The sequence below is a fragment of the Bombus fervidus genome, chromosome 16, assembly GCF_041682495.2.
Source record: "Bombus fervidus isolate BK054 chromosome 16, iyBomFerv1, whole genome shotgun sequence".
Taxonomy (NCBI): domain Eukaryota; kingdom Metazoa; phylum Arthropoda; class Insecta; order Hymenoptera; family Apidae; genus Bombus; species Bombus fervidus.
The window spans coordinates 8,772,166-8,797,771 of NC_091532.1; the positions used below are offsets into that span (position 1 = coordinate 8,772,166).

General features: G+C 38.4%; 1 protein-coding gene and 2 long non-coding RNA genes across 6 annotated transcripts; 1 reads left to right on the forward strand and 2 right to left on the reverse strand.

Annotated features, from left to right (window-relative positions):
* The first annotated feature begins 144 nt into the window (after positions 1–144).
* LOC139995683 (sodium-coupled monocarboxylate transporter 1) lies at positions 145–8,389 on the forward strand. Of its 2 annotated transcripts, XM_072019373.1 has the most exons (16): positions 909–985; positions 1,462–1,537; positions 3,115–3,317; positions 3,435–3,594; positions 3,668–3,733; positions 4,010–4,061; positions 4,134–4,201; positions 5,855–6,006; positions 6,088–6,228; positions 6,316–6,540; positions 6,609–6,792; positions 6,872–6,958; positions 7,256–7,425; positions 7,601–7,759; positions 7,824–7,935; positions 8,001–8,389. In XM_072019373.1, exons 3-16 carry the CDS (start codon positions 3,130–3,132, stop codon positions 8,034–8,036), a joined length of 1,800 nt encoding a protein of 599 aa, XP_071875474.1. In that variant the 5' UTR covers positions 909–985; positions 1,462–1,537; positions 3,115–3,129; the 3' UTR covers positions 8,037–8,389. The 2 variants fall into 2 exon arrangements, with proteins under 2 accessions (XP_071875473.1, XP_071875474.1); XM_072019372.1 differs by lacking the exon at positions 1,462–1,537 and having other exon boundaries at positions 145–985.
* LOC139995687 (uncharacterized) lies at positions 772–2,580 on the reverse strand. Of its 2 annotated transcripts, none has more exons than XR_011802040.1 (2): positions 2,174–2,580; positions 772–1,405 (listed from the first exon to the last, which is right to left on the reverse strand). It is a non-coding gene; the product is annotated as an uncharacterized lncRNA (long non-coding RNA). The 2 variants fall into 2 exon arrangements; XR_011802041.1 differs by lacking the exon at positions 2,174–2,580 and adding an exon at positions 1,595–2,167.
* LOC139995686 (uncharacterized) lies at positions 6,785–13,669 on the reverse strand. 2 transcript variants are annotated; one of them, XR_011802038.2, is made up of 5 exons: positions 13,440–13,669; positions 11,895–12,088; positions 11,213–11,732; positions 7,238–11,087; positions 6,785–7,162 (listed from the first exon to the last, which is right to left on the reverse strand). It is a non-coding gene; the product is annotated as an uncharacterized lncRNA (long non-coding RNA). The 2 variants fall into 2 exon arrangements; XR_011802039.2 differs by having other exon boundaries at positions 11,895–12,091.
* Positions 13,670–25,606: the final 11,937 nt, after the last annotated feature.

Genomic DNA, 25,606 nt, shown 5'->3' on the forward strand with positions numbered 1-25,606 from the left:
TAGATATTTGTTAATATTTTTACAAAGAATATATATATCCCATCTTTTTTTATGAAAATTATTCTGCAGACTTGTAACAATATGGACATATTCTTTATTTGTTAAAATTTTGTTAATAAACGATATTCTACAATATTCTTTTTATTTGTTGAAATTAGTTACTGTACGAATATTTTTTACACTGACTGCAATTTGTTGTAAACACTTATTTCTGTTTTATTCTACATCTTATATACTTATCTACCTTACATCATTAACCAATGATGTGCAGGAATATACGCATATATCTACCACATGCCAATTAAGGAAAGCAAAAAAGAAACAGGATACATGAGTAGGTTAAACCATATTTATTAAGAAAGAGAATATTTATTTACATCCATGACTAGTATATGTTTGAGATTATTATTTTAATTTCAAATTGTGGAAGTTTATATTCTCAATTAATATTCCTTAATTAAAATTTGGAGCAACATAAGAATATTCTCATGATTATTCTGATTCAATTGCCATTTGAATTTTATAATGGTCTCAATAATAATTACGGTCTTTTCTGGACTTCGTCTTCGCTTAAAGATCGATATAAGGATCGATCGAATGAATTCTGTGTTTAAACTTTGTTACTGCATGCTTAATGCTTGGAAAAAGTTGAATGACTTAAGTCTATCGAGGAAACCGGTTGCTCTGTGATGAGTCTCTGACTTCACGACAGTTGGTTGTTGATCACGGTACATGGTCGTTCGTTACGTTATTCTCCTCGTTCGACTATACTTATTCGCTGTGTTATTTTGTCTGGCTTTTTTTTTTAATATTTCGATCGTATGAACCTATCGATGGAAATATGTATATCAACATTAACATCACGGGTCGCGTAATCGTACTTTCTCATTGTAATTTTTGCGGTCTTGTTTGACGTTCTATGTCATTACTTGTGTGAAGGGAACGCGCTTAATTTCCTGATCGGTAGCTCTGAAATATTGTTACGGTATGTAAGTCAAGACAAATAAAATATACAAGTGAAATGACCAGCGGCACTTTATTTTCTCTAATTGTTTTCGATAAATTGTGAAATAGATATCAATTCAACATATTTGCGACAGAAATAAACGATATTATGTCACATTATTTCCCTATGGATATCGTTTCTGTTCTACGAATATTAAGTTGTTTTTTGTGTGGCGATTTATTCACATCCTATTGTATTGGTATTTAAATTAGTGATTGATATACGTGTATTTTCAATATTTAAAAATGTTTTTTCGAAGCTTATGATAATTTTATTTGTTGTCATATGGAATTTTCATAACGATATAATCAGTTTCTATAATTCCTTTATATTTCAAATATAATTTTTCCACTTTTTTGTTGAATTTCAAGTTAACTATGCCATTCCACGCATACTTTACTAAAAAAGAAAACAAATAAGGAAAAGATCAATTGCTTTCTAATATTACTCTCTAGAAGTAAATTGTTTCGTGGAAAGTATCTCTTGAATAACGAGGCAAGAGAGAGACAGAGAAGATGGGGATCAACTCAGGTAAAATAGAAGCAATTTACGTCAAAACTGAAGAATTCAAGTTATTTGTTTGCACACCTTTTACCGATTATCGATCGATATCAAAGACATCCCTGTCAGAAATATAATTAACTTTTTTTGTAAACGCGAACTAGTTGTGTCCGTAATATTCTCATATCGTGAACGTGTAGAGGACAAAAATTTAGTCGTATAAAACGGATACCAGTGCACCACAAATTGTTACTAAATATACAGAAAACTATTTATAAAGTTGAATAGCAAATGTTTATCAACGATCGGTCTGTACTTCATCGTTTACTAATTGTCCAGTTCAGTCGGTAATATCATTTAGTCAACCTTCACGTATGTATGTACATATTATTTTAGTATTAAGTTGCATGCGTATAATTGCATGTAAGTAGTAACGAGAAAAAACAGTTATGTATCAAGAAAGCATATGAAACCGAATATTTTTTCCACTAACACGATTCACAACCGATGTAATTAAGAAAGATGTGGATCGTGAAATATATTATATATTAGAATTCTTTTCACTGTAATGGTTAATATGATCAAGAATTATGTCATTGCCATAGGATAAAAAATCTCAAGAAGCAATTAGGCTTCTATTTTGTGAAGAAAAACGTAAAAACTTACAATGAGGTGTAGTGTTTACGCAAGCCTATATCCGTGATACGTAATTATTGTTCGTATTCCTGGAATGGTGTTTCATTAAATCCTTTAGTGTCTTTCGCTTTGTTCTCCCATGATTTACTGACCCCTGACTATTCATATTACCCGGTAACATGGTACACAGTTTACTTTCGCGAATTGAAATTGATTTCCGTATGGCTCTGACATCTGTGACTCATCAGGTGATACTAAAGCAAACGGCGCCAAATTCAAATATTTGATTTTCCATAATTGCTGCTAAATACATTAGTAAATATGTAATTATGATAGATAAATGTCTCACAAATGTTTCTATCGAAAAAATGTGAATAGTGTAGCAAAATTAACTTACTTATTTATCGAAGGAAAACATAGAGAAACGAGCAGTTTGCCCCGATGCTGTGTTCAGAAAGTGCAACGTTTAGGAAGTTAACAAGCTTTATTGAAACACTAACAGCTGCGAGTCGTCATTGCATTAAGGTCGCATGTGTCAATTATCAATTAGGAATATACATGCAATAGATACATGCATTAGTGTAAGAATTCCACAAACTCATTGCGAACTAATGGACCTCTGTACGTCTGCTACGTTCCATTAACACTATGCACATCGGTATATTTTCGTTTTTCAAGACTATATTATATTCAGCTGCATTCTAATAACAACAATCTTTATTTCGTATTTCTTCAAAATTTCAATAAAAGCTATAATTTATTTAAGCTTATTTATTAGTAAAAACGAATTCTTGCCTATTACTACATATCGCATAGTAGTGGCGGAAAGTAAATGGCCGTCAAAGATCCATTATGCGTATCATCGCAAGAGCTATTAAGCTTTCATATGTGTTACTTGACTTCCATTACTTCTATTATCGGTGTTATCAAGCAAATCTGGCTTCATAAATCAGGTTTTTGCTCGTTTCCAGCTTCCCGGAACCAGAATGCTGGAAACACAGGAGAGGGGATATTTTCATTGGGCAGATTGGCTGGTGTTCGCGCTGATGCTAGTCGTATCTGCCGCCGCAGGATTATGGCATTACAGGCGAGCGCAGAAGTCGAGCACGGAAGATTATCTCTTAGGAGGAAAGAGTATGGGTCTCTTTCCCGTGTCCGCTTCCCTCATTGCCAGGTAGTTTCTCCCTTGAATCTTTCTAATTGCCACTGAATTAAATCGTCAGAAATTTCATCGTGATTGATCCGTGAAAATATAGGAAAGTATAGGAAAAGGAATTTTTATTCTTTCCAGCTTCATATCTGGCGTGACGATTCTTGGAACACCCGCGGAGATATACAATTTTGGAACACAATATTGGATTACTATTATCTCAATATTTTTCTCGGGCGTCGTCGTAGCTTTTATTTACGCTCCAGTCTTCGTTTCGCTAGGATTGAATTCCGTTTACGAGGTATATCTACCGGGAATATCTAATGAACGTTTTAAGAATACGTACGCATAACTTATTTATGATTTTCTTGTAGTATTTGGAAATGAGATTCAATCGTGGTGTAAGGATTCTCATATCGGCGATTTTCGTCGTTGATGTTGTAAGTGCGACAGTATCGATAAAGTTTACGTTGCTATGTAGCACCTATTTATCCTATGAGCTTGGGTATAAGATTCGATAGGCACAATTAAGAAATTCGAAACTTTGAAAATATTATTTATTAAAGATTTTAATTCGACGAAAAATTATTAATAACAAAGTTACATCACGTTACGTTACGAAAACACGAAACTTTAATTTACTTCTCTTTGAGAATGACCAATGGTACCGACTGATCCCATGTTGTATTAATAATATCGTAATAAACCAATTTTAGGTACTTTATCAATCGATCGTGGTCTACGTTCCAGCGTTGGCGCTAAATCAAGGTATTACGTGCCCATATTATCCATAATAGAATATTAACCGAATATTACTAAAATCTTTCTGATTAATTACAGTCAGCGGCATTGATGTACATTTGATCGGGCTCATTGTATGCCTCGTATGCGTGTTCTACACTGTTCTGGTAAGTTCACGTTTTGAAAATTCATCACGATATATGTTTAGCCGATTTATCGTTAATAAAACGAAATAATATTCTACGAAAACTGTTCCTTTGTTGACCAAATGATCTTTGTGTTAGACTAAAGCTATATCACTAGTGATTTTTGCTTACTTTGACTTTTTCGAAACACTATAACTCGCACTACCTCTATATCAATAAATTCGATTTTGCTTCGTGAACGTCTCGATCCCATGAATTCGTATAAATATTGAACACGCAGAAAACTGTGTGCGCTGTCGTACACAAAAAATTCTGGGATCACGTATTTGAAGTTAAAAATACTCGGGCAGTGCGAGGCAAGGACACGTAGCTTCTACGAGCTGTAAAACTTGCATGCCTTCACAGTATTTCGTGTGAATTTTTTTTACCAGCCTTCCTTCCTCTTAATAATAGTTTCATGAAGCTTTTCCTTTGATCCTTGCCAGCTTTGCTTATAAATATTCGAAGAAATGAAATTAAACTCTATAGATAGTGAAGTTTAATGTATTGAAAATTATGTCGAGGGTTTCTAAAAATTGAGGCGAATTGAAATGGCTTTGAACAAGTTTCCAACAAACTTCGAAAGGCACTGATCCAAGTGGTAATGATATATTTTTCTATGTCTTCGCAATCCTGTTAAATATAAATAATAATAAACTAGATATAATAATAAATAAAATAAATAGAAATAATAAATCGTAAATAGAAATACCTTCGTAGAAACCATGACGGTAATAATGATCCAACGATTACGAATCGAGATCTAAAATCGATAAACGTATTTAATTAGGAGGATGTAATCGCGTTGAATTATCGTGACGAAGCTGATTAATCGTGAACCCTCGAGGACTTAACAAGACGTATCGCGGTGACGGAACACATGTAAAACGAGCGTAGGGCAGACTAGAAGTCCAGTCCCGACCGGGTGACTCGGTGTCTAGGTATATGGCAGCTAATTTTCCAAGGACGCCGGTTCAGCGAATTCTCCCGGGGATAGCTGGAGTTCCTCGGACGGGAGGATGCCGGTAGATGGTAGGAAACAATTTTCGGTGGACAATGCCGCGAAGAATCTCTCACGCGGACCCGGCTACTGGAAATGTTTATGGACGGAAACTGAAAGCTCGACAATGGCCCAGCGGAAACAATGGCGCGGAGCACGTCGAGTGCTCGTTCCCCGTGGTAGCAGATCACAAAGCCAGCGCCGAAGTGATTAATCGCATGCTCGCGCGCGCTTGTAATTATTCAAGCAATTTGTTGTAGCCCGCGAATTAATGAAAATTTATCGCGGCCCAGTGACTCCTTGGAAATTTGTTTATTACCGCCATGGTCGCTTTCGCGTGTCTGTAAGCTTGTCTTTCGCTTAACGATCGCGTCTACCAAGATTGTAGTCCGCTTTTTCGTGGAGCTTTTGAGGACATTCTTTTATGAAGTTTGATGGTTTTTGTTGTTATGATAAAGGAGCTTTGCGTAATGACGCTTTGCAGGTTGCAGGTGGCATATATATTATTTCTTGTAGATTTAAGTGTAACGATGGATGAGACGGAATTCAATGAAAGGGTAGTTAGTCACGATTGTTCATGGCTATCGATGGATACATAGATGAAAGGTGGGTTAATTGGAGAATGTGATTACTAGGGTGGTATCAGGGCAGTAGTTTGGACGGATGCGCTTCAGGTCGGAGTCATGATTGCCGCTGTACTGACTGTTAGTATATTGGGTACTTATCAAATGGGCGTCGCTGAAATATGGAAGATGTCATTGGAAGCCAATAGAATTGAATTTTTAAAGTAAGAAGTATTTAATATTACGTTAAGAAGACAAAATAAGTTTGCAGCTCCATCGTTTTATGTTATATTTCCTTTTTGTAGCTTTAATACATCTCCTTATATGAGACATACAGTATGGACCGTGTTAATTGGTTCGTGGCTCTATAGCACCGCTTACATTGCTGTCAATCAAACTATGGTACAACGGTATAGGTCGTTGAAAGATTTGAAAACGTCCAAACTGTAAGTGAGTACACTATTCATTTCGGTATATGTAAAATTATTTAATATATTATTTGTATGTTATTGTATGTAAATGTGTGATTTCAGATCATTAGGGATATTTACTATCAGTATTATGTTATTCATTTCATTATGCTGCTGGTGCGGCCTCGTCCTTATAGCCTGGTGGTCTCCACCTAAATGCGATCCTAGAGCTACAGGCCTGATAACTGCTGACGATCAGTTATTGCCTGCTTATGTAATGGAAATTGCGAAAAATTTACCTGGGGTACCGGGCCTCTTTATTTCTGGAATTTTTGGAGCAGCTCTTAGGTACATATCATGAATTTATTTTTATCAATAAATAATTTTTTGTTAAAATATGTTTTATCCTGTCTCAGTACCCTGTCTGTAGGCCTTAATTCAACAGCCGTAGTGGTCCTGGAAGATTTCGTGAAAGGTTGCTTCGGCTTGAAACTGACCGACCGATGCTCCCACATCTTTGTAAAATGTCTGGTTGTCTTGCTTGGTTGCATAGCTCTGGGTTTGCTCTTTCTGGTCGAGAAACTAGGAGGAGTTTTAGCTGTGAATATTTTTTCATTTATTCTACTTATAAATTAAGTATTTTTTGATAAGATTGCATAATTCTCTTATTTTGTTATAGATAACTGGAAGTCTAGCAGCAATAGCTGCAGGCACTTCTTTCGGAGTGTTCACGCTAGGTATACTCTTTCCATGGACAAATGCTAAGGTGAATTATCGAGAGGCTTGAACTTGCTTTTTTTATATTTCTTTCCTACATGCCTTCTTAATCTGATTCCTCGACTGTGGATATTTATGGGATGTTTAAAAATGAGATCTAAGCAGAGACTCGTGCCATCTATTAAATATTGTAGCAAGTACCGTATTTTTTCACATCATGTGCATTTTATGCATTTTTATGCCATTAAATTTCCTATAAATGCATAAAAGCAGTCTATTGATATTCTTTCGTCAACATCACAATAGACAGATATAAAAATTTCAATACTTCTATTCCGTCGAATAGGGTGCGTTTATGGGTGCTATCGTAGGATTCGTGATCGCTGGCTGGGCGAGCTTAGGTGCAAATTGGTCTATCGGTGCTGGGTTGCTGGTTCCTAAGAAACTTCCAGTCCCCCTTTCTCAATGCCCAGGCAATATCTCCGAAAGTTTCCTGAAACAGTTTGATCGTCCGGAGTAAGTTAACCGTAGCCTTGGCTATAATTATTAAGTCTTTCATAATCAATTAAATCCTAAGTGGCCATCAGCGTCATCGTTGAAACGTATGATCAGAGTTATAAATTGTTCTATTATCTTATTTGAAACTGTTACGATACGTATTTGTATTGAACAGAACTCTCCTTTATTTCAGCGAAGACGATGTGTTTCCTCTGTATCGATTATCGTACCATTGGTTTACTGGTTTAGGCACGTTAATCGTGATCGTCGTAGGCAGTTTCATTAGCTGGTGGACTGGTCCTACGGATCCTTCTTCTGTTGATAAAAGACTGCTTTCGCCGTTAATTCATTCGTGAGTTAAAAATAATATGTGTTTAACTACTCGTAGAACTCTTATAAAATTTTGTATTTTTTAGATTGTTACCGGTACCAAAGGACGAAAATATTGTTCCTACTGGAAATAATGCTGGAAATAGCGAATTAGCAACAACAGCAAGTCTCTTATTATATGATTTAAAGAAGAAAAGGGTAAATATCAAAGAATAAATATTAAGAATATTTTCTAGTTAAAAATTTCTTCGGTTTTGTTACAGAGAAGTCAAAATTTTCTTAACGGAGCCACAACATAATCCATGTATCAGGATTGAATAGCTTACTGAACATTTATAAACACATTGGAGCTAAACCATTGCTATGCTGCTGTGGATAATGCAATACTGAAAGTAAAATTTTCAGGTCGGGCGCACGTGAAATTTTACTTCTCTTGTTTGTCCCCCTTTCGGTACTTATTTAGATTTAAACACCATTGTAGACAATAGTGTTCACATCGTTATAAGTCGTAGATCGACTCTCTCACATAAAGCAAGGTTTTATTAGTAAGGTCGTATTAAGATGCAGTTATTAGAAATGTTTACGAATTGTTTTATATAACTTTTAGACTATATACAGAATAAATTTTTATATTATATTTTATGAACCACATGTCATATACATATGATTTCATGTCATGTACTACTTTTCGTTATATACAATCCTACCTTAATTTTTTCAATCTTATTTACTTCAATTTTACAGAAAATTATTTTACAGAAAATCACACTGTGATTGTCAGTAAAAATGTACAATCTTTCAATACAATCACCGCTATTAAATTAATGATCGCCCAGGACGAAACAAAGTCAGTCCATAAACGTGGCAAGCTGCGTAAGAGAATCGTGGATGCGGAGAAGGATGAGTTTTGCCGGCAGGTCCGGTTGCTCCTCACACCGAGTTCTCTAACTGAGTTTGTTCGGTTTTCAAGCTTTGGTGATTCCCGACGGTGTCCGCCGTGCGGAAGGCGAGCGAGTCGATGGAGAAAGAGAGACGAAGGAACAGAGGGAAGGACAGAGAAGCTAGACCAAGAGGAGCCAAGGCCCCGGGATATTAGCCGTCTTGTTAAGGGAAAGCTAACGCCGTCAAACGTCCTTATTAAGGCCACGCAAATAGCTGGTACGCTTCTCCATGCTTATCTCTTGACTCGGCTTCCTCGAAATTCAATTTTCGCCTGGTCGAAATATGCCTGGTCAAAAGCTACATCCTCCTCCAGCTCGATATTGTTCTTGACGCTGATCGTCAAGATCGATATCCGCTGTGTCGTTACGGTTTTTGCACTGACGCTTTGAGGCGTGTCTCACGATTGGTCGGAATCGCTTGAAAGCTGGACGAAATGACGACAGGTGATTCGAGAAGAATTTATTGGAAATAGGAACGGTTTATCGGTGTACGTTCTCAGGGTGGTGGGGATGAATTTATGAGGCAATGGCACGAGAAGCGATTTCTTGACGAAAGTAAGTCAAAAGTTTAAGCTCGATAGAGACAATTTTGTGGAAGGGTCCTATAAATGTTATCGCTTTGAACTTGACCATTAAAGATAGGAGCAAAATAGGAGTTTCGTAATACAAAGTTTTCTATTTATAATGGGAATGAAAGAAAATAGTTTTTAAGTCTCTCATTTTATTTATGCGATATCCATAAAGTTTATTAGACAATAGAATTTCCGTGATTTACTAGAAAAGTTTTATTCTATGGAACTTGTATTCTTATGAACGGATCTCTTTCTACAAGGGAGTTGAAATGGCCCTCGTTCTCTCCCCTGGGCCGAAGCTTAACGATCCCGAGTGCGTTCTTTTTTTAACGGTATCGCGGGACGGAGATGCGTGTTGAATGAGAGCGTAGCCGCGAATTGCGCACGGTGCATGCGAAGGTTTCATTAAGAGGAGCGTGCGACACGTAGCGTCGAAAAGAAAATTGCGAGTTGCGGGCCGCGTGCAAGGCTTTATTAAGCGCGCTTCATGCGCGATTTGCATTCGTCTGGGTCGCTGATAGATTTGAAATTCCCACGTAGAACGTGCCACGGTTATATAGGGTCGAGAATTCGAATCGGGACGAATACTCGGTGACGCCTAGCGGAATGTACCTACGTAACCATGCGTGATTGTGTCGATGAATGAAGCAGGTCGAACAGAGACCGAGAATAGAGATAAGGTACGTCGGGGGAATAGGTTGAAAGAGGAGAGGTAGTTGGTTGCGGTTCGAAAGGGTAGAGAAAGAGAGAGAGAGAAAGAGAGAGAGAGAGAGAGAGAGACGGACGAAAGTGAGAGAGAAGATAGATTTAAGAAGGGGGAAAATGAAGCAGTGCTGCATAGTCGAGAAAAAGAACGCGAAAATCAAACGAGTGAGAAGCGGTGACGGTGGAGCAGGGAAGAAAGTGCATGTAGGGCTTACATTCTTAAAAGGAACGGCTAGAGGCGAGAATGTATGAATTTGCGAAATAGAAAACGACGGAAGTCGAGTTAAACGAGATGCACGATTTAACGGATGAAAAGAAAGTGGAAACATTAGATGAACGGAGGACCAGATAACGGGGCGAATGGAATCGCCAGAACCTTGAAGAGAAAAGATTTTTTTGAAAGAATTGAATAGAGGGAGCGAGATAAAGGATGTTAAATGGAAGGCAAAACATTCGATCCGCGAAGTGAGATTGAAGAGAGATGAGGCTACGACTGTGTATGTGTATGGAGCTTGCTATCGCATTAGGAAAGGTAAAGCGAATGAAATAGAAGATTACGTGTGTGGCGAGAGGGCCGGTCGAAAATTAGAGAGGGATACAGGGCGTGCAGAAGAAACGTGCGGCAAGAAACGTACGTCGAATTCGAACGTCGAATGAGGACTGAGTTTTCACCGAGTAGGAGGGAAAATCGTCCTGTGAAGTCGGTGCAAACGAGACGCAAGTTGAGAGCAACAGAGAGGCGAAGTTTGGTGATGAACGAGACGCACGGGTACCGGGGGGAGGGTGGCGGTGAATGAGGGTTGGAACGAGCGAGACACAGAGGCTGGGCTGGTAGATAGAGACGGCTAGAGAGAGGTCGTGGCGGTTTGAATGGGGCTAGTTTGAGATAGTTAGCGGGCCTTCAGAGGCACAATCGGCCGCGATTGGCGGGCCTACAATCACACGTCGCATTATATGTCCATCAGCGCAGCGGATCTTGCAAATACGTTAGCGCGTGAGCCAACGAGTTACCGTCCGCAAAAATCTTCAATTCAAACCGTCGTCGATGCGGATACGGGTTTCTGTGGTCAGAGACGAAGGATTCTTAGAAGCGTTGCAGTTCGCATGAGATGTCGGCCATTTTGGACGTGACCTGTTAGAAAAAATATGGAACTCGTGAACGTTGGAATTGTGAACAAAAAAAAAAAAAAAGACAAATTCGATACTGATTTAAATATAATAAAGAATTAAATGGAACGATTTTATGAATTATCCTACCCTCGATTTTTGTTCTATCTGTGTAATACCCACGTCGCAAATTTCCATTGTAAGGGAAGACAAATAGTAAGCGATATTAAGTGAAGGCGCATCTGCGATTAGACGCAGAAGCACCGAAGCAAATATTGTCTTTTCTAATCTGCTGTTAGAGTCGTACTATCTTAGAATTACCATGGGATAGGATCGAATTCTTAGAGAGTTAATTGGGTCCTGGCTAGGGATTTCGCGCGAAGATTCTCTGGATGCAAAGACAAACGAGAATGGTCATAACCCTTAGTCTTGTTTGCCCAAGAGTAGAGTTACATTCAAAGGATATACTCCGGAACTGTTATCCGATGATAAACGGGCCAGCTACGCCCACTATTAAAGCTTTTCCGAATAATTTATAACTTTGTATAATCTCTAACATCTGACATGCATCAGATTACATGTATTACATCAAATTATGTCAGTTTCATGGAAAAATATACTTTTTGATTCTGTAACATTAGATCGTCACAAGACCTGTAATTCTTCGTTTCTGAAATCAAGAAAGAACAAAAAGAATATGATCAGAGAATATTTCCATCGAATTCTATCTCAGTCATCGCATATATGTATTCAGAAAGTCGAACGTTGGGAAAGCTCCAAAGGTCTTCAATATAAATAGGCATGACTATTCGAAACCTCAAATCAAACGTACCTGGAGGAACAGCAGCAGACGACTGACGGAATAACTAATTTATCAATTCTTCGCTTCGGTTGGCTCCGATACCTATGGCTATATTTGCGAACTCGTGTAAACAGACCTCCGAACTCCCAGAGCATGTTGTCGCGTCGTCGTCGTTGTATTTGGCTACGGGAGATCTCCAGAAAGCTTAGGATTCCGATGTTATCCTGCTGAATTACGTATATTTGTATTTATTCGATAAAATTTTTTACAACGCGTTATTTTATAAATCATATTGTATCGTATTAAAAAAAAGGTATGATATTATATTTTTAAACGAGCTAAAATCGTTACAATATTTAAAAGAGAATAGCACCAAAGTAGGATCATTAACAAAAAAAAAAAAAAAAAAAGAAAGAAAAAGGCGGCTAATTACAAGTTCGGATTATTGTTATTACTATTGTGCTCATGGATTTAAATTTCCACGTTTTCGATGAAAAATATTTTTAATGCTTGAAAAAACGGGGTTTTAAGAAACACCACTCGAGGCAAAAAGCGTAAAACAAGCGTGCACCGTGTAATGCGGAACAAGGGACGGGAAATCGGTTTATCCCAAAAAATGGGCAGCGCAGTAATGATGCCAATTAATGCAGATCGAGTAGCGCCGTCATGGATTGTGGCGGGCTTGTGTTCCGAAATATTGTTCGCGATACGGCGAGATTGTTAGAATAAAAATTTCGCGCGCAAACGTGACGTATTAGCTGGACGAGCGAGGCATAAAGGCGTATAATTACCAGTAGGACGTTCGATAAATTGTAACGAAGATAGAGTGACACACTCGTGAAAGGAGCGTGTTTAAAGGGAGCCGTTTCGCTAATTGAAGAAAATTGCACACACGAAAAGGCTTTTAATTAAATTGACCGATTCAACGAACGAGTTGTATTTATCTACCGTTTTATCGAAATTAAAAAGAATTGGTATTGTCAAGAGAGCCTATTTACAATTGTCAATGCTACTTGTTACTTTTTTTTTTTTTTTCGAATATGTATGACGAACGAATCGATCAAATTCTTTTGTACCGTAATTTATTTAAAGAAATTAAATGAAAAATTGATCTTTTTTCAGTTATCCGGTAGTTTGACGTTTTGTATAAAATTCAAGTTGTTGCTCGTAGTAACGGTTACGACTTATTAAGGGAGTTTTCGCATTTACGCTGTCGAATAGGTACAAATGTGTGCGCGACGTGTTGAAAATTATAATTCCCCTGCGTATACTTTACAGTGTTGCCCGTACGAATTTTAAAAGGTCTCGATGTTCAATTTAAAATTTTTTAACACGTAACACGCGAACAGTGTTGCGCGTGACTATTATTAATAGGGGTAGGAAAAAATCCAATCGAATCGAGTGCGGTTGTAGCGGCGATTTTATCGTTCGTCAAGATGAAATTTATAACAGCCGTTGCGCTTAATTTGTTTCGAGTGATCGAATGGCGTTCGAATTTTTTTTCCTACGTGCAATTGTTCTATTTTTGGCGTGACCGTTTAGTAAATTTTTCCACAATCGTATATATTTACTTACCGTTTATATGTTTCTGTGTGTGCATTCGTCCGTTTCATTTCACTAACGATGATTGATGCTGCTCGTTTATTAGCACACAATAATCCGATGATAAAAAAGAGTTTCCAATAAGACACGTGAATTTATCCATTAACCTCTAATGACGCGAATTTATCTACCAACCATGGGAATCGAGCGTGGAATCGAGCTAACGATGTCTCGCATCTACGCTTCTATTCGTTAGTTGCGTGACGTCATGATGTAAAAAGGCGGTAACTGTGGAATCAGGCGCTCGGTGTGTACATTTTTTCATACCGCGATGTTTGGATCGTTCTGTTGCTATTTTTGTTGCAATTCTTTCAAACAACTGGATAAATGTGTGTTCCTTAAAGTGTGAGACGTGTAAATGAAGCAGAAATATGGATGGATGATATATTCAATAATGAAAGATGAATTGCAGTTGGGTAAGTACGATTCCAACCTTACAATTTCATACGAAATGACACTATGCACATTGGTATCTAAATATATGCTCATTATGAAATTAATAAATATCAATTTAATAAGGATCGACATCATAATATCATGACACTCAATAGATAACCTGAATATCTATTAAATAAATATAATTAATTTTGCTATGTAATTGTCTATTCGATATATTGTAGAAAGGTTAGGCTATGATTACAATGGGCACACGAGGGATCGTCCAGAAAGTAATACTTGTTTTGAAATAACAGCAATACAAATACGCTTCCGCCGCCAATTCACATAACCATCGTCTTACGCAATCTTTTAAATTATCGCTTCTTGTGAAGCATTATCGACTAAACAATCCTTTAAGTTTTGCGAAAAACTGCAATGAACATCATTTGCAGTAAAATCGCAGACACGTTCTTGAGCTTCTTTGTAGTAAGAGACGGACGACCTGAATGTTCGCCATCACGTACAGTTTTTCTGTCCGTATTGAATTCCCACATCCACGATCTTACCAACAATTCATTCATAACTCTACTACCTACTTTAATTGCTATTTAATTTATTTAAATTTAATAATTTACCTAATTTAATTCAACAAAACCCTCCATTAACTGCTGTAATTCGGTGGTGAATTTCTTTTGGAAGAATTTTTTCAGCATTCGGAATTCACATTATCATTTCAAACGTATGATACAACGACAATATTAAATATTTAAACACAAAATTTTGTGCGATTTATGTCGATACACGAACGAAGCTAGACAACCTCCTATAAGTACATTCTACCGTTTTATGTGACTTCTATATATAAACGGGTAGCTCTTTCTGGACGACCCTCGTATATTTGATGGTTCTGACGTATTCGTCAGAACGACAATTTGTCACAACACGGATCTACTGTAACCACAGATTTGTTAGACGCGTTTGTTAGAAGTATAGAAGGTGCATTATTCAAATGACAAGTTAAGGTTTTACGAAGGAAATAATTTTCATCTATTTGAAATAACTGTTCGAAATGTCAATCGAAACATGACACATAAAAACAAATTGAAACAATAAACTCGATATCTTGTGTGTTGATACAAAGCACAGGTGGTTAAACGCACATGAAAGTAAGGCATTGTTTCGAGAAATGTGTACCATGCAATTGAAGAATCAGATAACCGTGGTTCCATTTTTTTTTTTTTTATATAAAGCTGTTAACGTTTATTCATCGGTTAAATATTAATCCCTTCTATATTTGACATTTCCATCTTGTAAACGATCGTTTTTATTGGTCGTACATATTGCCAATTTCAGGGTTAATTTATATATGATTTCGGTTTGAAACGTCCATTGTAAACAACCACAGACGTAATTAGGACGGTTATACGACTGAAAACGTGTATTTTGTTGATATTTAATTTACGCTAGGTTGATCAAACGAGCGCGTTATATCCATGAATTTTGACTTCATACGCCAGGCGAGAAGGAAACGCCCCGAACCTGAAACCCAATTGCGTGTTTTTCATTTCCAAGACAATTGATGAATCAATTATTATATCGATTACTTGTTCCATTCATTTCGTTTAAATTATCACTAGATCTTTTTTCTTTAAATTCTTTTTATTTATTTTTAATATATTAAAATTAATGATTCAAAATTCACTGTAATACAAATTAAATAATAATAATAATAAAAATAAGTAATAGTGTAAAATAAATTAAAAAAAACTATTCCAATTATTTAAAGATATGAGTCGTTAAATTTAAACCACGACCTAGCGTGTGAGATCGCGAATGATCTTCCCCTAATAGAATCTTCTTTCGAATTGAATTCTCCAATTACTCAAACCGTTAATTCACGTATTTCAACACATATCTTTGCAATCGTAGTTGCAACATTATCATTTCCTACGTTCGTTGGAAACTTTCACGTTTTCATTCGGCGTAATCCCTCAACACGCGCTTCGGTGATCGGTAAAAAGAATCATGGATGAGGCAATTAATCACAATAAACGTCATAATTACTTAACGCGTGACGCAATAAACATGGCTCGTCGTTGGCAAAGCGAGAGGCTGACAAAAGGTTAGGCGGTTTGAAAAGACGCGGCCAGGTGACTTGGCGGTAATTTTTTAACCCGCCCCGAGTCCTCGGGGATCCAGGACACAGAGGTTCGCGTCATATCGAGATTACGCGAGGAAACGCTGCCTATCAAGCATCCACCAATCTCCGGCCGCGAGTTTCAATGAAGGTCCATTGGGATCCCGTGACTTCGTGTCGAACATAATGACACGGAATTTTTTTCCCTGGCATGTGGATTGTCCTAGGAATCCACGTGTCACCCTTCCAACAAAAACATTCAGTTTCGTCGGTCTGTTTGTTCTATTCCCTCTTTTCACGGGTTTAAATACACGTCGACGATAATGCAATGTATTCTATGAATTTCGTGATTGGTAGAGATGTTCGTTAATTTTCCGTGTTTTGTAGTTTTTTAGAGTGAAGTGGTGCATTTAGTTAGACGCCAGGGAATATGGATTTGCAAATGAACGTTTGAAATTTACGGAATCGAGAATTCGAACACGGAATTCAATATCGGGGATTTTTCTTGAAATGTATTTAATGGCAGGATTTATGGGGGAAGAAGATCGATCAATTCGTCATATTTATGAAAATTTATACCTTTATAGACACTATCAGAAAGATTGGGTCTAAACAGAAAGCTGGTTTGCTTATTAAATATTATAACAGATATTCTATATTGATTATTTTAATATTTTATGTTATAAAACACATATGTTGAAATACGCGCGGTAAATATTAGAACGTGTCCTAATACTTCTGGTCGGTTGCGTACATCCCATGCACTTTTGCATTTTTAAATTTCTCAAAAATATCTAAAAATCCCCACTATATATAGTTATATTACTATTTCATGAAACTAACACAATAGCTTACTAACAATTTTATACCTAGAAAAATCATCTCTTCTTACAATCCATTTTCTCATTAAAACTGCAACAAAAACGCTTATAGAATAATGTTAACTATGTATTTCAAGATATAAGCAATTCGTCTCTTATTCTCACTAAAGCGAACAATCGGTATCAATTAATCTTACAATTATTCGCGTAGTCCAATAAAATAAACGAGCGAGGAATATCATTACAAGGATCAAACGGCATCCCCGTGTACAAGCGTCTAACTAGGGTCTGCTTTGTTAGGAGAAAGCAACGAGACTCCTCTTACTGAGAATGTCTGCGTAGATTCGTGCTGGTGGTCGTAGCCACGGTCGTGGTCGTGGTCGTGGTCGGTAATATTTCACGGTAACGGTATTTAGCGGAACCGTCGCGACTGTCATCCGCGATGAAACGGTGGAGGCAGGGAAGACATTAAGCGTAATGAATTACTAGCCGGGAGGAGTAATGTGTCTTAATTACGGACCCGCGGCACAATAATTATGTAATTAGGCATTGTTTGCCGACCAGCCCCTAATCACAATCCCGATGTCGCAGCCTCGTCACGGCTCGAGGTGCTGCACCGCGTTATCGACCGGCTCCGTTCCAACGTCGTTCGTCCGCGTCTAGACGCCGACGCTTGCCTCCTGTGTGACCGGCTTTGTACGACCAACTTACTCCCCTAACGAACTTCATCGATAAACGACTAGAACATTCTTATTCACTTACTTCTTTTTTTTTCTTTTTTATACAATTTTGTGTTATACATTGAATGTTATACGTTGGAAGATATTCTCTGGGATAAGGAGCGTGTGGTAATTTGTATTTAGGGTGGTAACTTCTTTAACGATGTGATTATTAATTTGTTAATTGGATCATAGATCACCCAAAAAGATCTATAATCATGGTATTAAAAGTTGGTACAGACAGATATATTTTAGTTAGGTTGATTTTAACCCTTGGAAATTCAAGTATAATATAATTCATTAGTAACAAAAATGAAACTTTATATTGAAAACGGTATATTGAAAAATTAAACGAAGATCTATAAATAATGAAATCACTTTGTCCAAGAGATTAGGAATTCGCGTGACGAGTTAATTCGTCTTCGGTTTTCATTAATATTTTTTAAAAAATAGTATTTATAAATATATAAGCAAGACTGTATATAGAATATATAGAAAATATATTGGATATATGGCTATTGTATCTTTGTACATTGTAAAGTATTAGCTACATATAGGACAAAATGATGTGGCAATACATTTTATCTTAAATACCACGACACAGTTAATGAATGTAAAATCACGCGATTGCAGATATTTGTTAAACTATTTCTAGTATAAATACGGTGATATTGGAATTTTCGATTCTTATCGCCTTATGTTGGCATAGTAATTATAAAAGGTGAAAAATGCTACGAGTTTTAATACCAAGTCGTTGAGAGACATGTAGTAATATCCGGGCTTTTTTAGATTCTCGCGATACGATACACGTTAATTATACGCCTATTCCTTCCTTTTCGCCTACGCTTGTCAGAACCGCGTTCGCCGTGGTTAGGAACGATTATGTCGAGTTCAGCTGTCCTTTCCCCTTTGTCAACATAGCGCCTTCAGATTCAGCCAGTCTGCACAAGTCATCTCTTGGATTGCTATCATAACCAACGTTTAACCAACTACAATTGTTCTTTGTTTTACCACCGTAATCGATTAGAATGAATCGAAACGAATAATTTTCTAGAATGATATCTTTTGATAAGTAAATTTAGTACCCAGATTTCACCAACCTGTTCAGTCGTCGCTCTTAGGCATAATAATATACATGTATAAATTTATGTATAGATTGTATTTATACTTCAAAAAATAAAACTAACGTAGGTGGAGAACACGATAAGTTAAATTTCTTTTGTAGAAGAACGATTTTAAAAATTCAATATGTTGTCAATCAATTCCACTTCCTCATTATCCTCACATTATTTCCTCGTGTGATTTCGGACTGAAATGTGTTTTTGTGCTAACGTAATAACTAAACTGAAGTTATCTATTTTTTAAAAAATTACTTAATTTATCGTACTGCTATAGTGCAGTCTTCGAGTTTTAATTCCGTGATTAGAAGTTTCTGGTTACAAGACGACTAGATTAATAGGTTAAATCTCTCTCTGGTAATCAAATAATGGAATATAATAAAATTATAGAGCACAATCTAATTGCCAAAATATTCAATAGAACTTCTTTAAATCTTTCGTCGATGCAGTCACACAGCATCCATCGACACTTCCGGCGCACAGAGGCCAGGGTGATCACGATGCATTAATATTTATGCGCGAAATCAAATCCGTAAGCCGTGAGGTCTCGACCTGGTGGAAACGTAAGCACAGGAATCGAGTCACCTAAAACGCAAGACAAACACGATGGTATGTCATGGGCTTCGCAGATTTCCTGCAGGTATTTGGGATACCTTCTCCCCCGTCGTCGTCGTTCTCCTCTTCATCGTCTACAGTGCAAACCGTTCCATTCCAAAATTTACATCGTTCGTCGTACTCGCGCTTCCCAACTTGGTGTCGTCGGATTTAGAACAGTCGGATTAAATTTTCGGCTTTGTATCGAGCGGTGCGTAAGGCGCGTGCAAAATACCGTGTTTGCCTATCCGTGAAATAACACCAGTTTAGCGGTGATATCCGCTTAGCCGTCGAAATCTTCGAAATCGATGAAAATAAACGATGTTTCTACGGGGTTGTTCATAAAGTTCGTCGAGAAATTTGGGAAAAAAATTGAAGATATCGTATTTTTATAGAGTTATCAGATCATTAAACAATATATGCAGCTTATCTTCCGGAAACTTTTTGTTATTTGTCGAGTAACTTTTCCCAAAAAATTATTTTAGCGATGAATTGAAGTATTGTAGCCTTTTTCAGGTTTGTAAATTATACAATTTTTTATTATGAAAAAAGCTTTGCAAAAATTGGAAATCTTGTTGGAAACTTTCTCAATAAATGTATTTTCAGAATTTCTCAGACGACATTTACATACGTAGATATCAAGTGGTAATATGTACGTTATAGCAGAATATATTGCTGCTTTTCGAACCACTCGATACTAGAACATCCACGAGATACGGCTATCTTCTTTAATAAATCGAACGACGGTTACAGTGTCTCATTGTTTCTTTAAATAATAATCGACGATGAGAAAACTGTTTAAGTTACTTGGTACTTCGATCGCGTAATAGACTTGCGTAACGGAGAATGAAAATAAGAAAGATAGCTATAAATCGTATCGTTCGAAGAAAACAAAAGAAAGAAAGATTTGTAGGGAAAATTTAGCGGAACGATAGTTAAATGAGGGACATTCTGTTTTCTAATTTATTTCCTTATCTCATTTGGTATAAACCGAGGCCTACACGCTCAATTATTCCTCTTGGAATAACCGCGTAAACTGGTTTGCAGAGTTAAGGCTACAGGAGAGGCAGCCTGTACAAACCAGTTTGTGCAGTTCAGTACGCACGGGCAACACGGCGTATTTAGACGGTTCTACATGCTCGGCCTAATCCGTACAAACCAGTTTGCGCAGTTAAATACGCGCGAGCAACACGCTCCAAATTCTTGATTATGTTTTCCAACAATGCCGCTGTACTTTTGATATACCATCAACTTTAATGGTATCCAAGAAGAACGGAACTTTCTTTCTTGCGTCAGGAGTACAATATAGTTCAAACTAATCCCGTTAACGTTATAAGATGATTTTGTAGTAAAATCATTCAGGAGGTATAAATGGTAAACGTAGAAGGTATCAGTACACTTTAAGATAGAATTTCTACTTGAAATACGTAATACGAGCATTTTACATTATCGCGAATAAATCAACCATGAATTTCGGAGCCATTAATCCCGAAAAGAGCTTATTGCAGTTCGAAATCGAACTTTTACATCGGCCTCCTTATGGCTGATTCATGAAGTCCGTTACTACTGCCATGAATCTATTACGATTGGCTGTTATTCAAACGGCGCGGCGGCTGGACATTCGAACGGCAACAAAAGATCATCCACGAGCCTTACATGGTCGTTATGTTCGATCTATTCCTAATGGTCTCGGCCTTCACGGTTCTTGACCCTGTTCGCTATCATAAATCGCTCCAACATTGGCGAATAATCGATGACATAGAATCGGCGGTTGTGGGGCGTTCGAATAGTCATAGAGAGATGTATGTACACGCGTTTCACGTGAAAGCCAACGAATTAATCTTGAACGAACGAGTTTCTTGAATTTTTCTTCCTAAAATCGTCTAAGCTGATGGAGTGCTACGACTTAAAATTATCGTAGCAGACATTTTCGTCGAGTAATCGATGTTCAATAACCTGTTTACTCGAGCATTGCGATAATTTACCGAATATCAGCGAACGTATCGAATATGCCGTATGGAACGCGAATTCTCGATGACATCTTCATTTTCTTGATACCTCGACGACTTTATCGTTCTTCCGGAAGGGATAGAGAACGGGACGACAAACAAGCTTCGCCGGGACTTGTCGCGAACGCGAAATAGATGGCACGCTGCCATCGCGGAATGATACAATGGCACGGAATTATTCATAATTTTCGCAAGTTGGTTTAATAAACTTAAAGCGAAGGTGGGCATTCATCAGGACGCAGTGAGGAGCGTAGCTCGAAGGAAGGAAGGAAGGAAGGGGTTATAAATACGTCGCGAAGACACTCTTTAGCCGACGGAGAAGGAAGAATGAAGAAGATAGGGGGAACGGGTTAGTTACATACACTTCTCTGAGTCCTGATTTGCATGTCTAAAGCTTAAGTTTAACATCCACGGAGTGTCGTGGTCTCTGGCGGGAACAGCTCATTTAAACGTAAAAAGGAAAAGAATGTAGAGAGAAAGAAAAGAAAGGTCGAACGTTTTACGCTTATGGCGATAGAATGCTTTCGGCTATACCTGAACGATTAGGGACACGCTAATAGAGGAATAAAGAAAAATTACCGAATTAAATATAAATGAAATAGTTTCGGGATCGGCATAGGAAAACTAATTAAAGTTATTCGTGAACTTTTACATTCCGTAGAAAATAACCCCAAACTTTTAAAATTCTCTAGAAAGTAATTTTCTCGTAACGACCTAAATTAAAAATAATGGAGTCGATGACATAAAATTTGTTTCTTCAATTGGATAGCTTTGATAACTCGCAAAAGCTACTATCGATCTAGGCAATAAACTGTGATGTATGGTAATAAGAACCAGTTTAATCACGTGCATTTATACAGTTGCCATACTCGGTAAATGTTTACCATAGAAAATTCATTACAAGTTTGTACGGAACGTTCTTCTTTCTCCTGTTAATGCCCAGTTGTATCAGTTTCATTGAATATGCATAGTGGTGATCCAGGCTAAAGCGAAAATAGAGATTTCGTGGGATAAAGTGGTATTGATTTATGAAGGTTTCCAAGCATCTGTCAGACCGAAACAGGTATCGTGAATCGTAGGCTGCGGAATAGCCTGCGATATGAAAACTATTTTTTCACCTAGGTATATCCTACCTTTGTTTAGTCCTGATACCATTTCCATGATCGAACGTACGATTAAATCGCGCTCGTCATCGAACTATCCCATAAAACTACTTGTATAAATCTTCCTTTCTTTTTTATAGAAAATCTAACAGATTAAAATCGACGCCGAAACCTTACAACATCTAACGTAACTTTCTCCGGTTCTTACACGTAACTCGGTTTAGAACGTAGGTAGATTACTTGATGAAACGAAATTCACTTCGTGGAACAACTCCGCAACTTCTGCATCGGATTCTGTCGGTGCAAATGGATGTTAGGGAGATCCGTCACTCTCTCACCGGGACTTTTATAACTTTTCTACTCTTCGAGTGGGCCAACTTTTGTTTCCATAATGTATTAACGAAAACGTTTTAACGCGATCGAAGACAGACACATCGAGATGTGTATCTTTCTGAATCGTCCCGTATATCGAGCACCCCTTTAAAAGTAGCCTCCGTCGAGTCGATTGGGGAGATAAAATTGAACGTGGCTGCCGCTATCCTGGTTAACCAAATGGTATAACGAAATTCAAATGGTATGCGATAAGGAAGTTGCTGGAATTCGAGCTATTAGTCTTTACGATGTGTAATAGTCTCGTAAGTGTATGCTACCGTGAGCGGAAAATCATATAACGTTCATAAATAAGGCAGTGTCATGGCTCGATGTAATGTAATGCAATAAATCTGTGCGTGGAGGAAGTGGAAGTGGAAGTGGAAGTGGAAGTGGAGGGGTGGAATAAATTCAGATTTGCCCAAGGCTCGGCGAAACTGGCCAAACGTAAGAATGCATGGCGTGGAACCGACACGCGGTGTAATATCATCGATGTAATTGTATGGAAATAAAAAGCACACCTTATCGTTTACATCTACGTGGGTCGAACTCGTGTCGAGGGTTTAACACAGGGCGGGGAATGGGGAAGAACGAGAGGGAGGAAAGACAGGGTCAGAGTGGTGTTGGTGGAAGCCGATGTAACAGGACGAAGGTGGAGAAAGGGGGGCGCCAGGGATTTATGTCTCGAGTAATACTACTCTTAACCGTAGCTTATTATGGAAATTTCCTTAAATTGTCGGTTGCCTCCGCAGAGAACAATGCAAACAGAAAATGGATAATTATTGGACTGTAAATTGTGGCGGGCATTCGGTAATTTATGTTAATACCGATCGTAAAGTAAATTCCAGTGTAGCGTAAGTGATGCGCACGTGGTACTTTGTAAACCAGTGAAAGTACAAAGCCGTTCGACGAGCAGCGTTTTTAGAACGTTGTTTTGCTGGCAGAACCGTCCGACAGAGAGGTAAATCGCGGCCTTCCATTAGCTACCCGAAACGCAGCCAAGCTTTATCGCTTCGTTTACTGATCTAACGATGCGTTTCCATTATGACCGAAAATCTCCATAATTACGAACTATGTTCTTCATTTTTTTTAACAAGTACAATTACGCTCGAATACACAATCCTTTGTAAATATAATAATATGGATAATGGACGAAAGAATGTGCCACTTTAACCAACAAATATCGCTGGAACGTGCCCAGTTGGGGGGAAAAAAAGTTGCACCGATTTTCACGAACAGCGTTTTTGACTTCCCTTTTTGCCCCGACCCGAGTATAGAAATTGTCGACGCGCGAATGAAGGACCTCTTCGAGGGGTGGACGCCGGGTTACGTCGATTCCAGCCGACAATCGCAATTATCCAGTAGATAACGATTCCCGGAGGGCCGCCGCTAATTAATATAACCGACGACGATTCGTTCGCGATTGACAGGAAAATGCGCGGAGGCCGACATCGTGGCCACCGGCTGCTACCTCATGGCCACCGTTCGAGTTGGTTCGCCTGGTGCCGTTCGCTCGTTCGTTCGTTCGTTCGTTCGTCGGTTCCGCTCGCGCTTCCATTCGTCCGCTTCTGTTCGCTCGCTTCCGTTCGCGCGCGTCGATCGTGTCGTGGCAGCCTGTCGGCGTAGAGGGAGTTCGTCACCGAGTACGCGGAAGCGGAGGGGTGACCGGGGGGCTAGCAATTTGTCAGGTGACAGCCGAGAGACTGGAATAAATGGACAATTACACAAATACAATGTTTGACGTCATTTCAATGACGCGAGAGACACCTGTGATTGATTGTTAATTGCCTCGGTTTGTTACCCCGACCGGCGGTGCTGGTCGGGGTAAGGGAGGGAGGAGGGTGGTGTTGCGGACGAGGATGGGGTTGCATGGCGGCAGGGGGTGGCTTGCCAGGAGGAGGTGAGAGAGGTAACACGGGATGGGCGCGAATAATTTAATTGAACCGATCGATGCGCGGCCTGTTTTCACCGCTTTTTCCGCTACTTTGCCGCATTCTTTTTATTCAAATCGAAACCCGTTCGTCTTTATCCGCGCGCAACCGACATCGCTTTCCGGCTCTATCGTTTCCATTATCGGTCCCGGACGGGAATACCGAGGGGTTTTTTTTTCGATTCGTTAGATTTGCTTCCTAAGTAGTAACTAACTGAACGGCGCGTGTTCTTGATGTGTATCGTTGGATCGTTTCTCCGGTTCTTAATATTAACTTGCTGGTATCGTGGCGTTGTACGTACGTCTTTATTTCTCTCGTTTTCTTTTTCCACTCTTAACGCGTTACGAGCACGGGAACGAGCGCGAGAAGAGGCGCGACCGACACTTCGGTGGACGTTCGGCTGAATGTTTCAAAGCGGCATAACTTGCTGGCTGAGGGGTGAATAATGGAGAGGCAATAAAGTGCGCGGGCAAGAGGTTAAAAGATACTCCGAAAATTGTATCTTCTGTCCCTTCTCGCTCTCGTTTCGATATAGTAGTATATCGTATAAGCATAAACATACGCGTTCAACCGGCCGATCGAAATACGGCGGCGTTCGTGAAACAAATGTTTAATTTCCGAAACTAAGTTATTCATATCCGCGTTTTCAATAGGAATGAAATTTATTAGCGGTGTCTTTGTTTGCTTCTCCGTAACTTCGTGTATATGAAAGTTTCGGTTATGTGTAATTACGAGGATACTAAATAAATTATACGGTTATTGTTTCTAACTCGGATTTTCAATGTAAAATGTACTCCCATCAAGCGTTATTATTGCCTCGTGCGCGTTCGACCATTCGGGAATCCATGGAACGATTGCATCGGTTCTCGAATGATTTAATCCGTCGATTTTGCTCGATCGATCAACCCTTATTCTTTTAGACTCTGGTTCTATGTCTGGGCTTGACTTTCAATTCTACTTG

What these genes read in the sequence shown, in the direction of transcription:
- LOC139995683 (XM_072019372.1), top strand. Translation starts at nt 3,130, where the DNA reads ATGCTGGAAACACAGGAGAGGGGATATTTTCATTGGGCAGATTGGCTG. An exon ending in GATTTGAAAACGTCCAAACT is followed by an intron (nt 6,229 to 6,315) that starts GTAAGTGAGTAC and finishes GTGTGATTTCAG; the next exon opens with ATCATTAGGGATATTTACTA. An exon ending in AACTAGGAGGAGTTTTAGCT is followed by an intron (nt 6,793 to 6,871) that starts GTGAATATTTTT and finishes ATTTTGTTATAG; the next exon opens with ATAACTGGAAGTCTAGCAGC.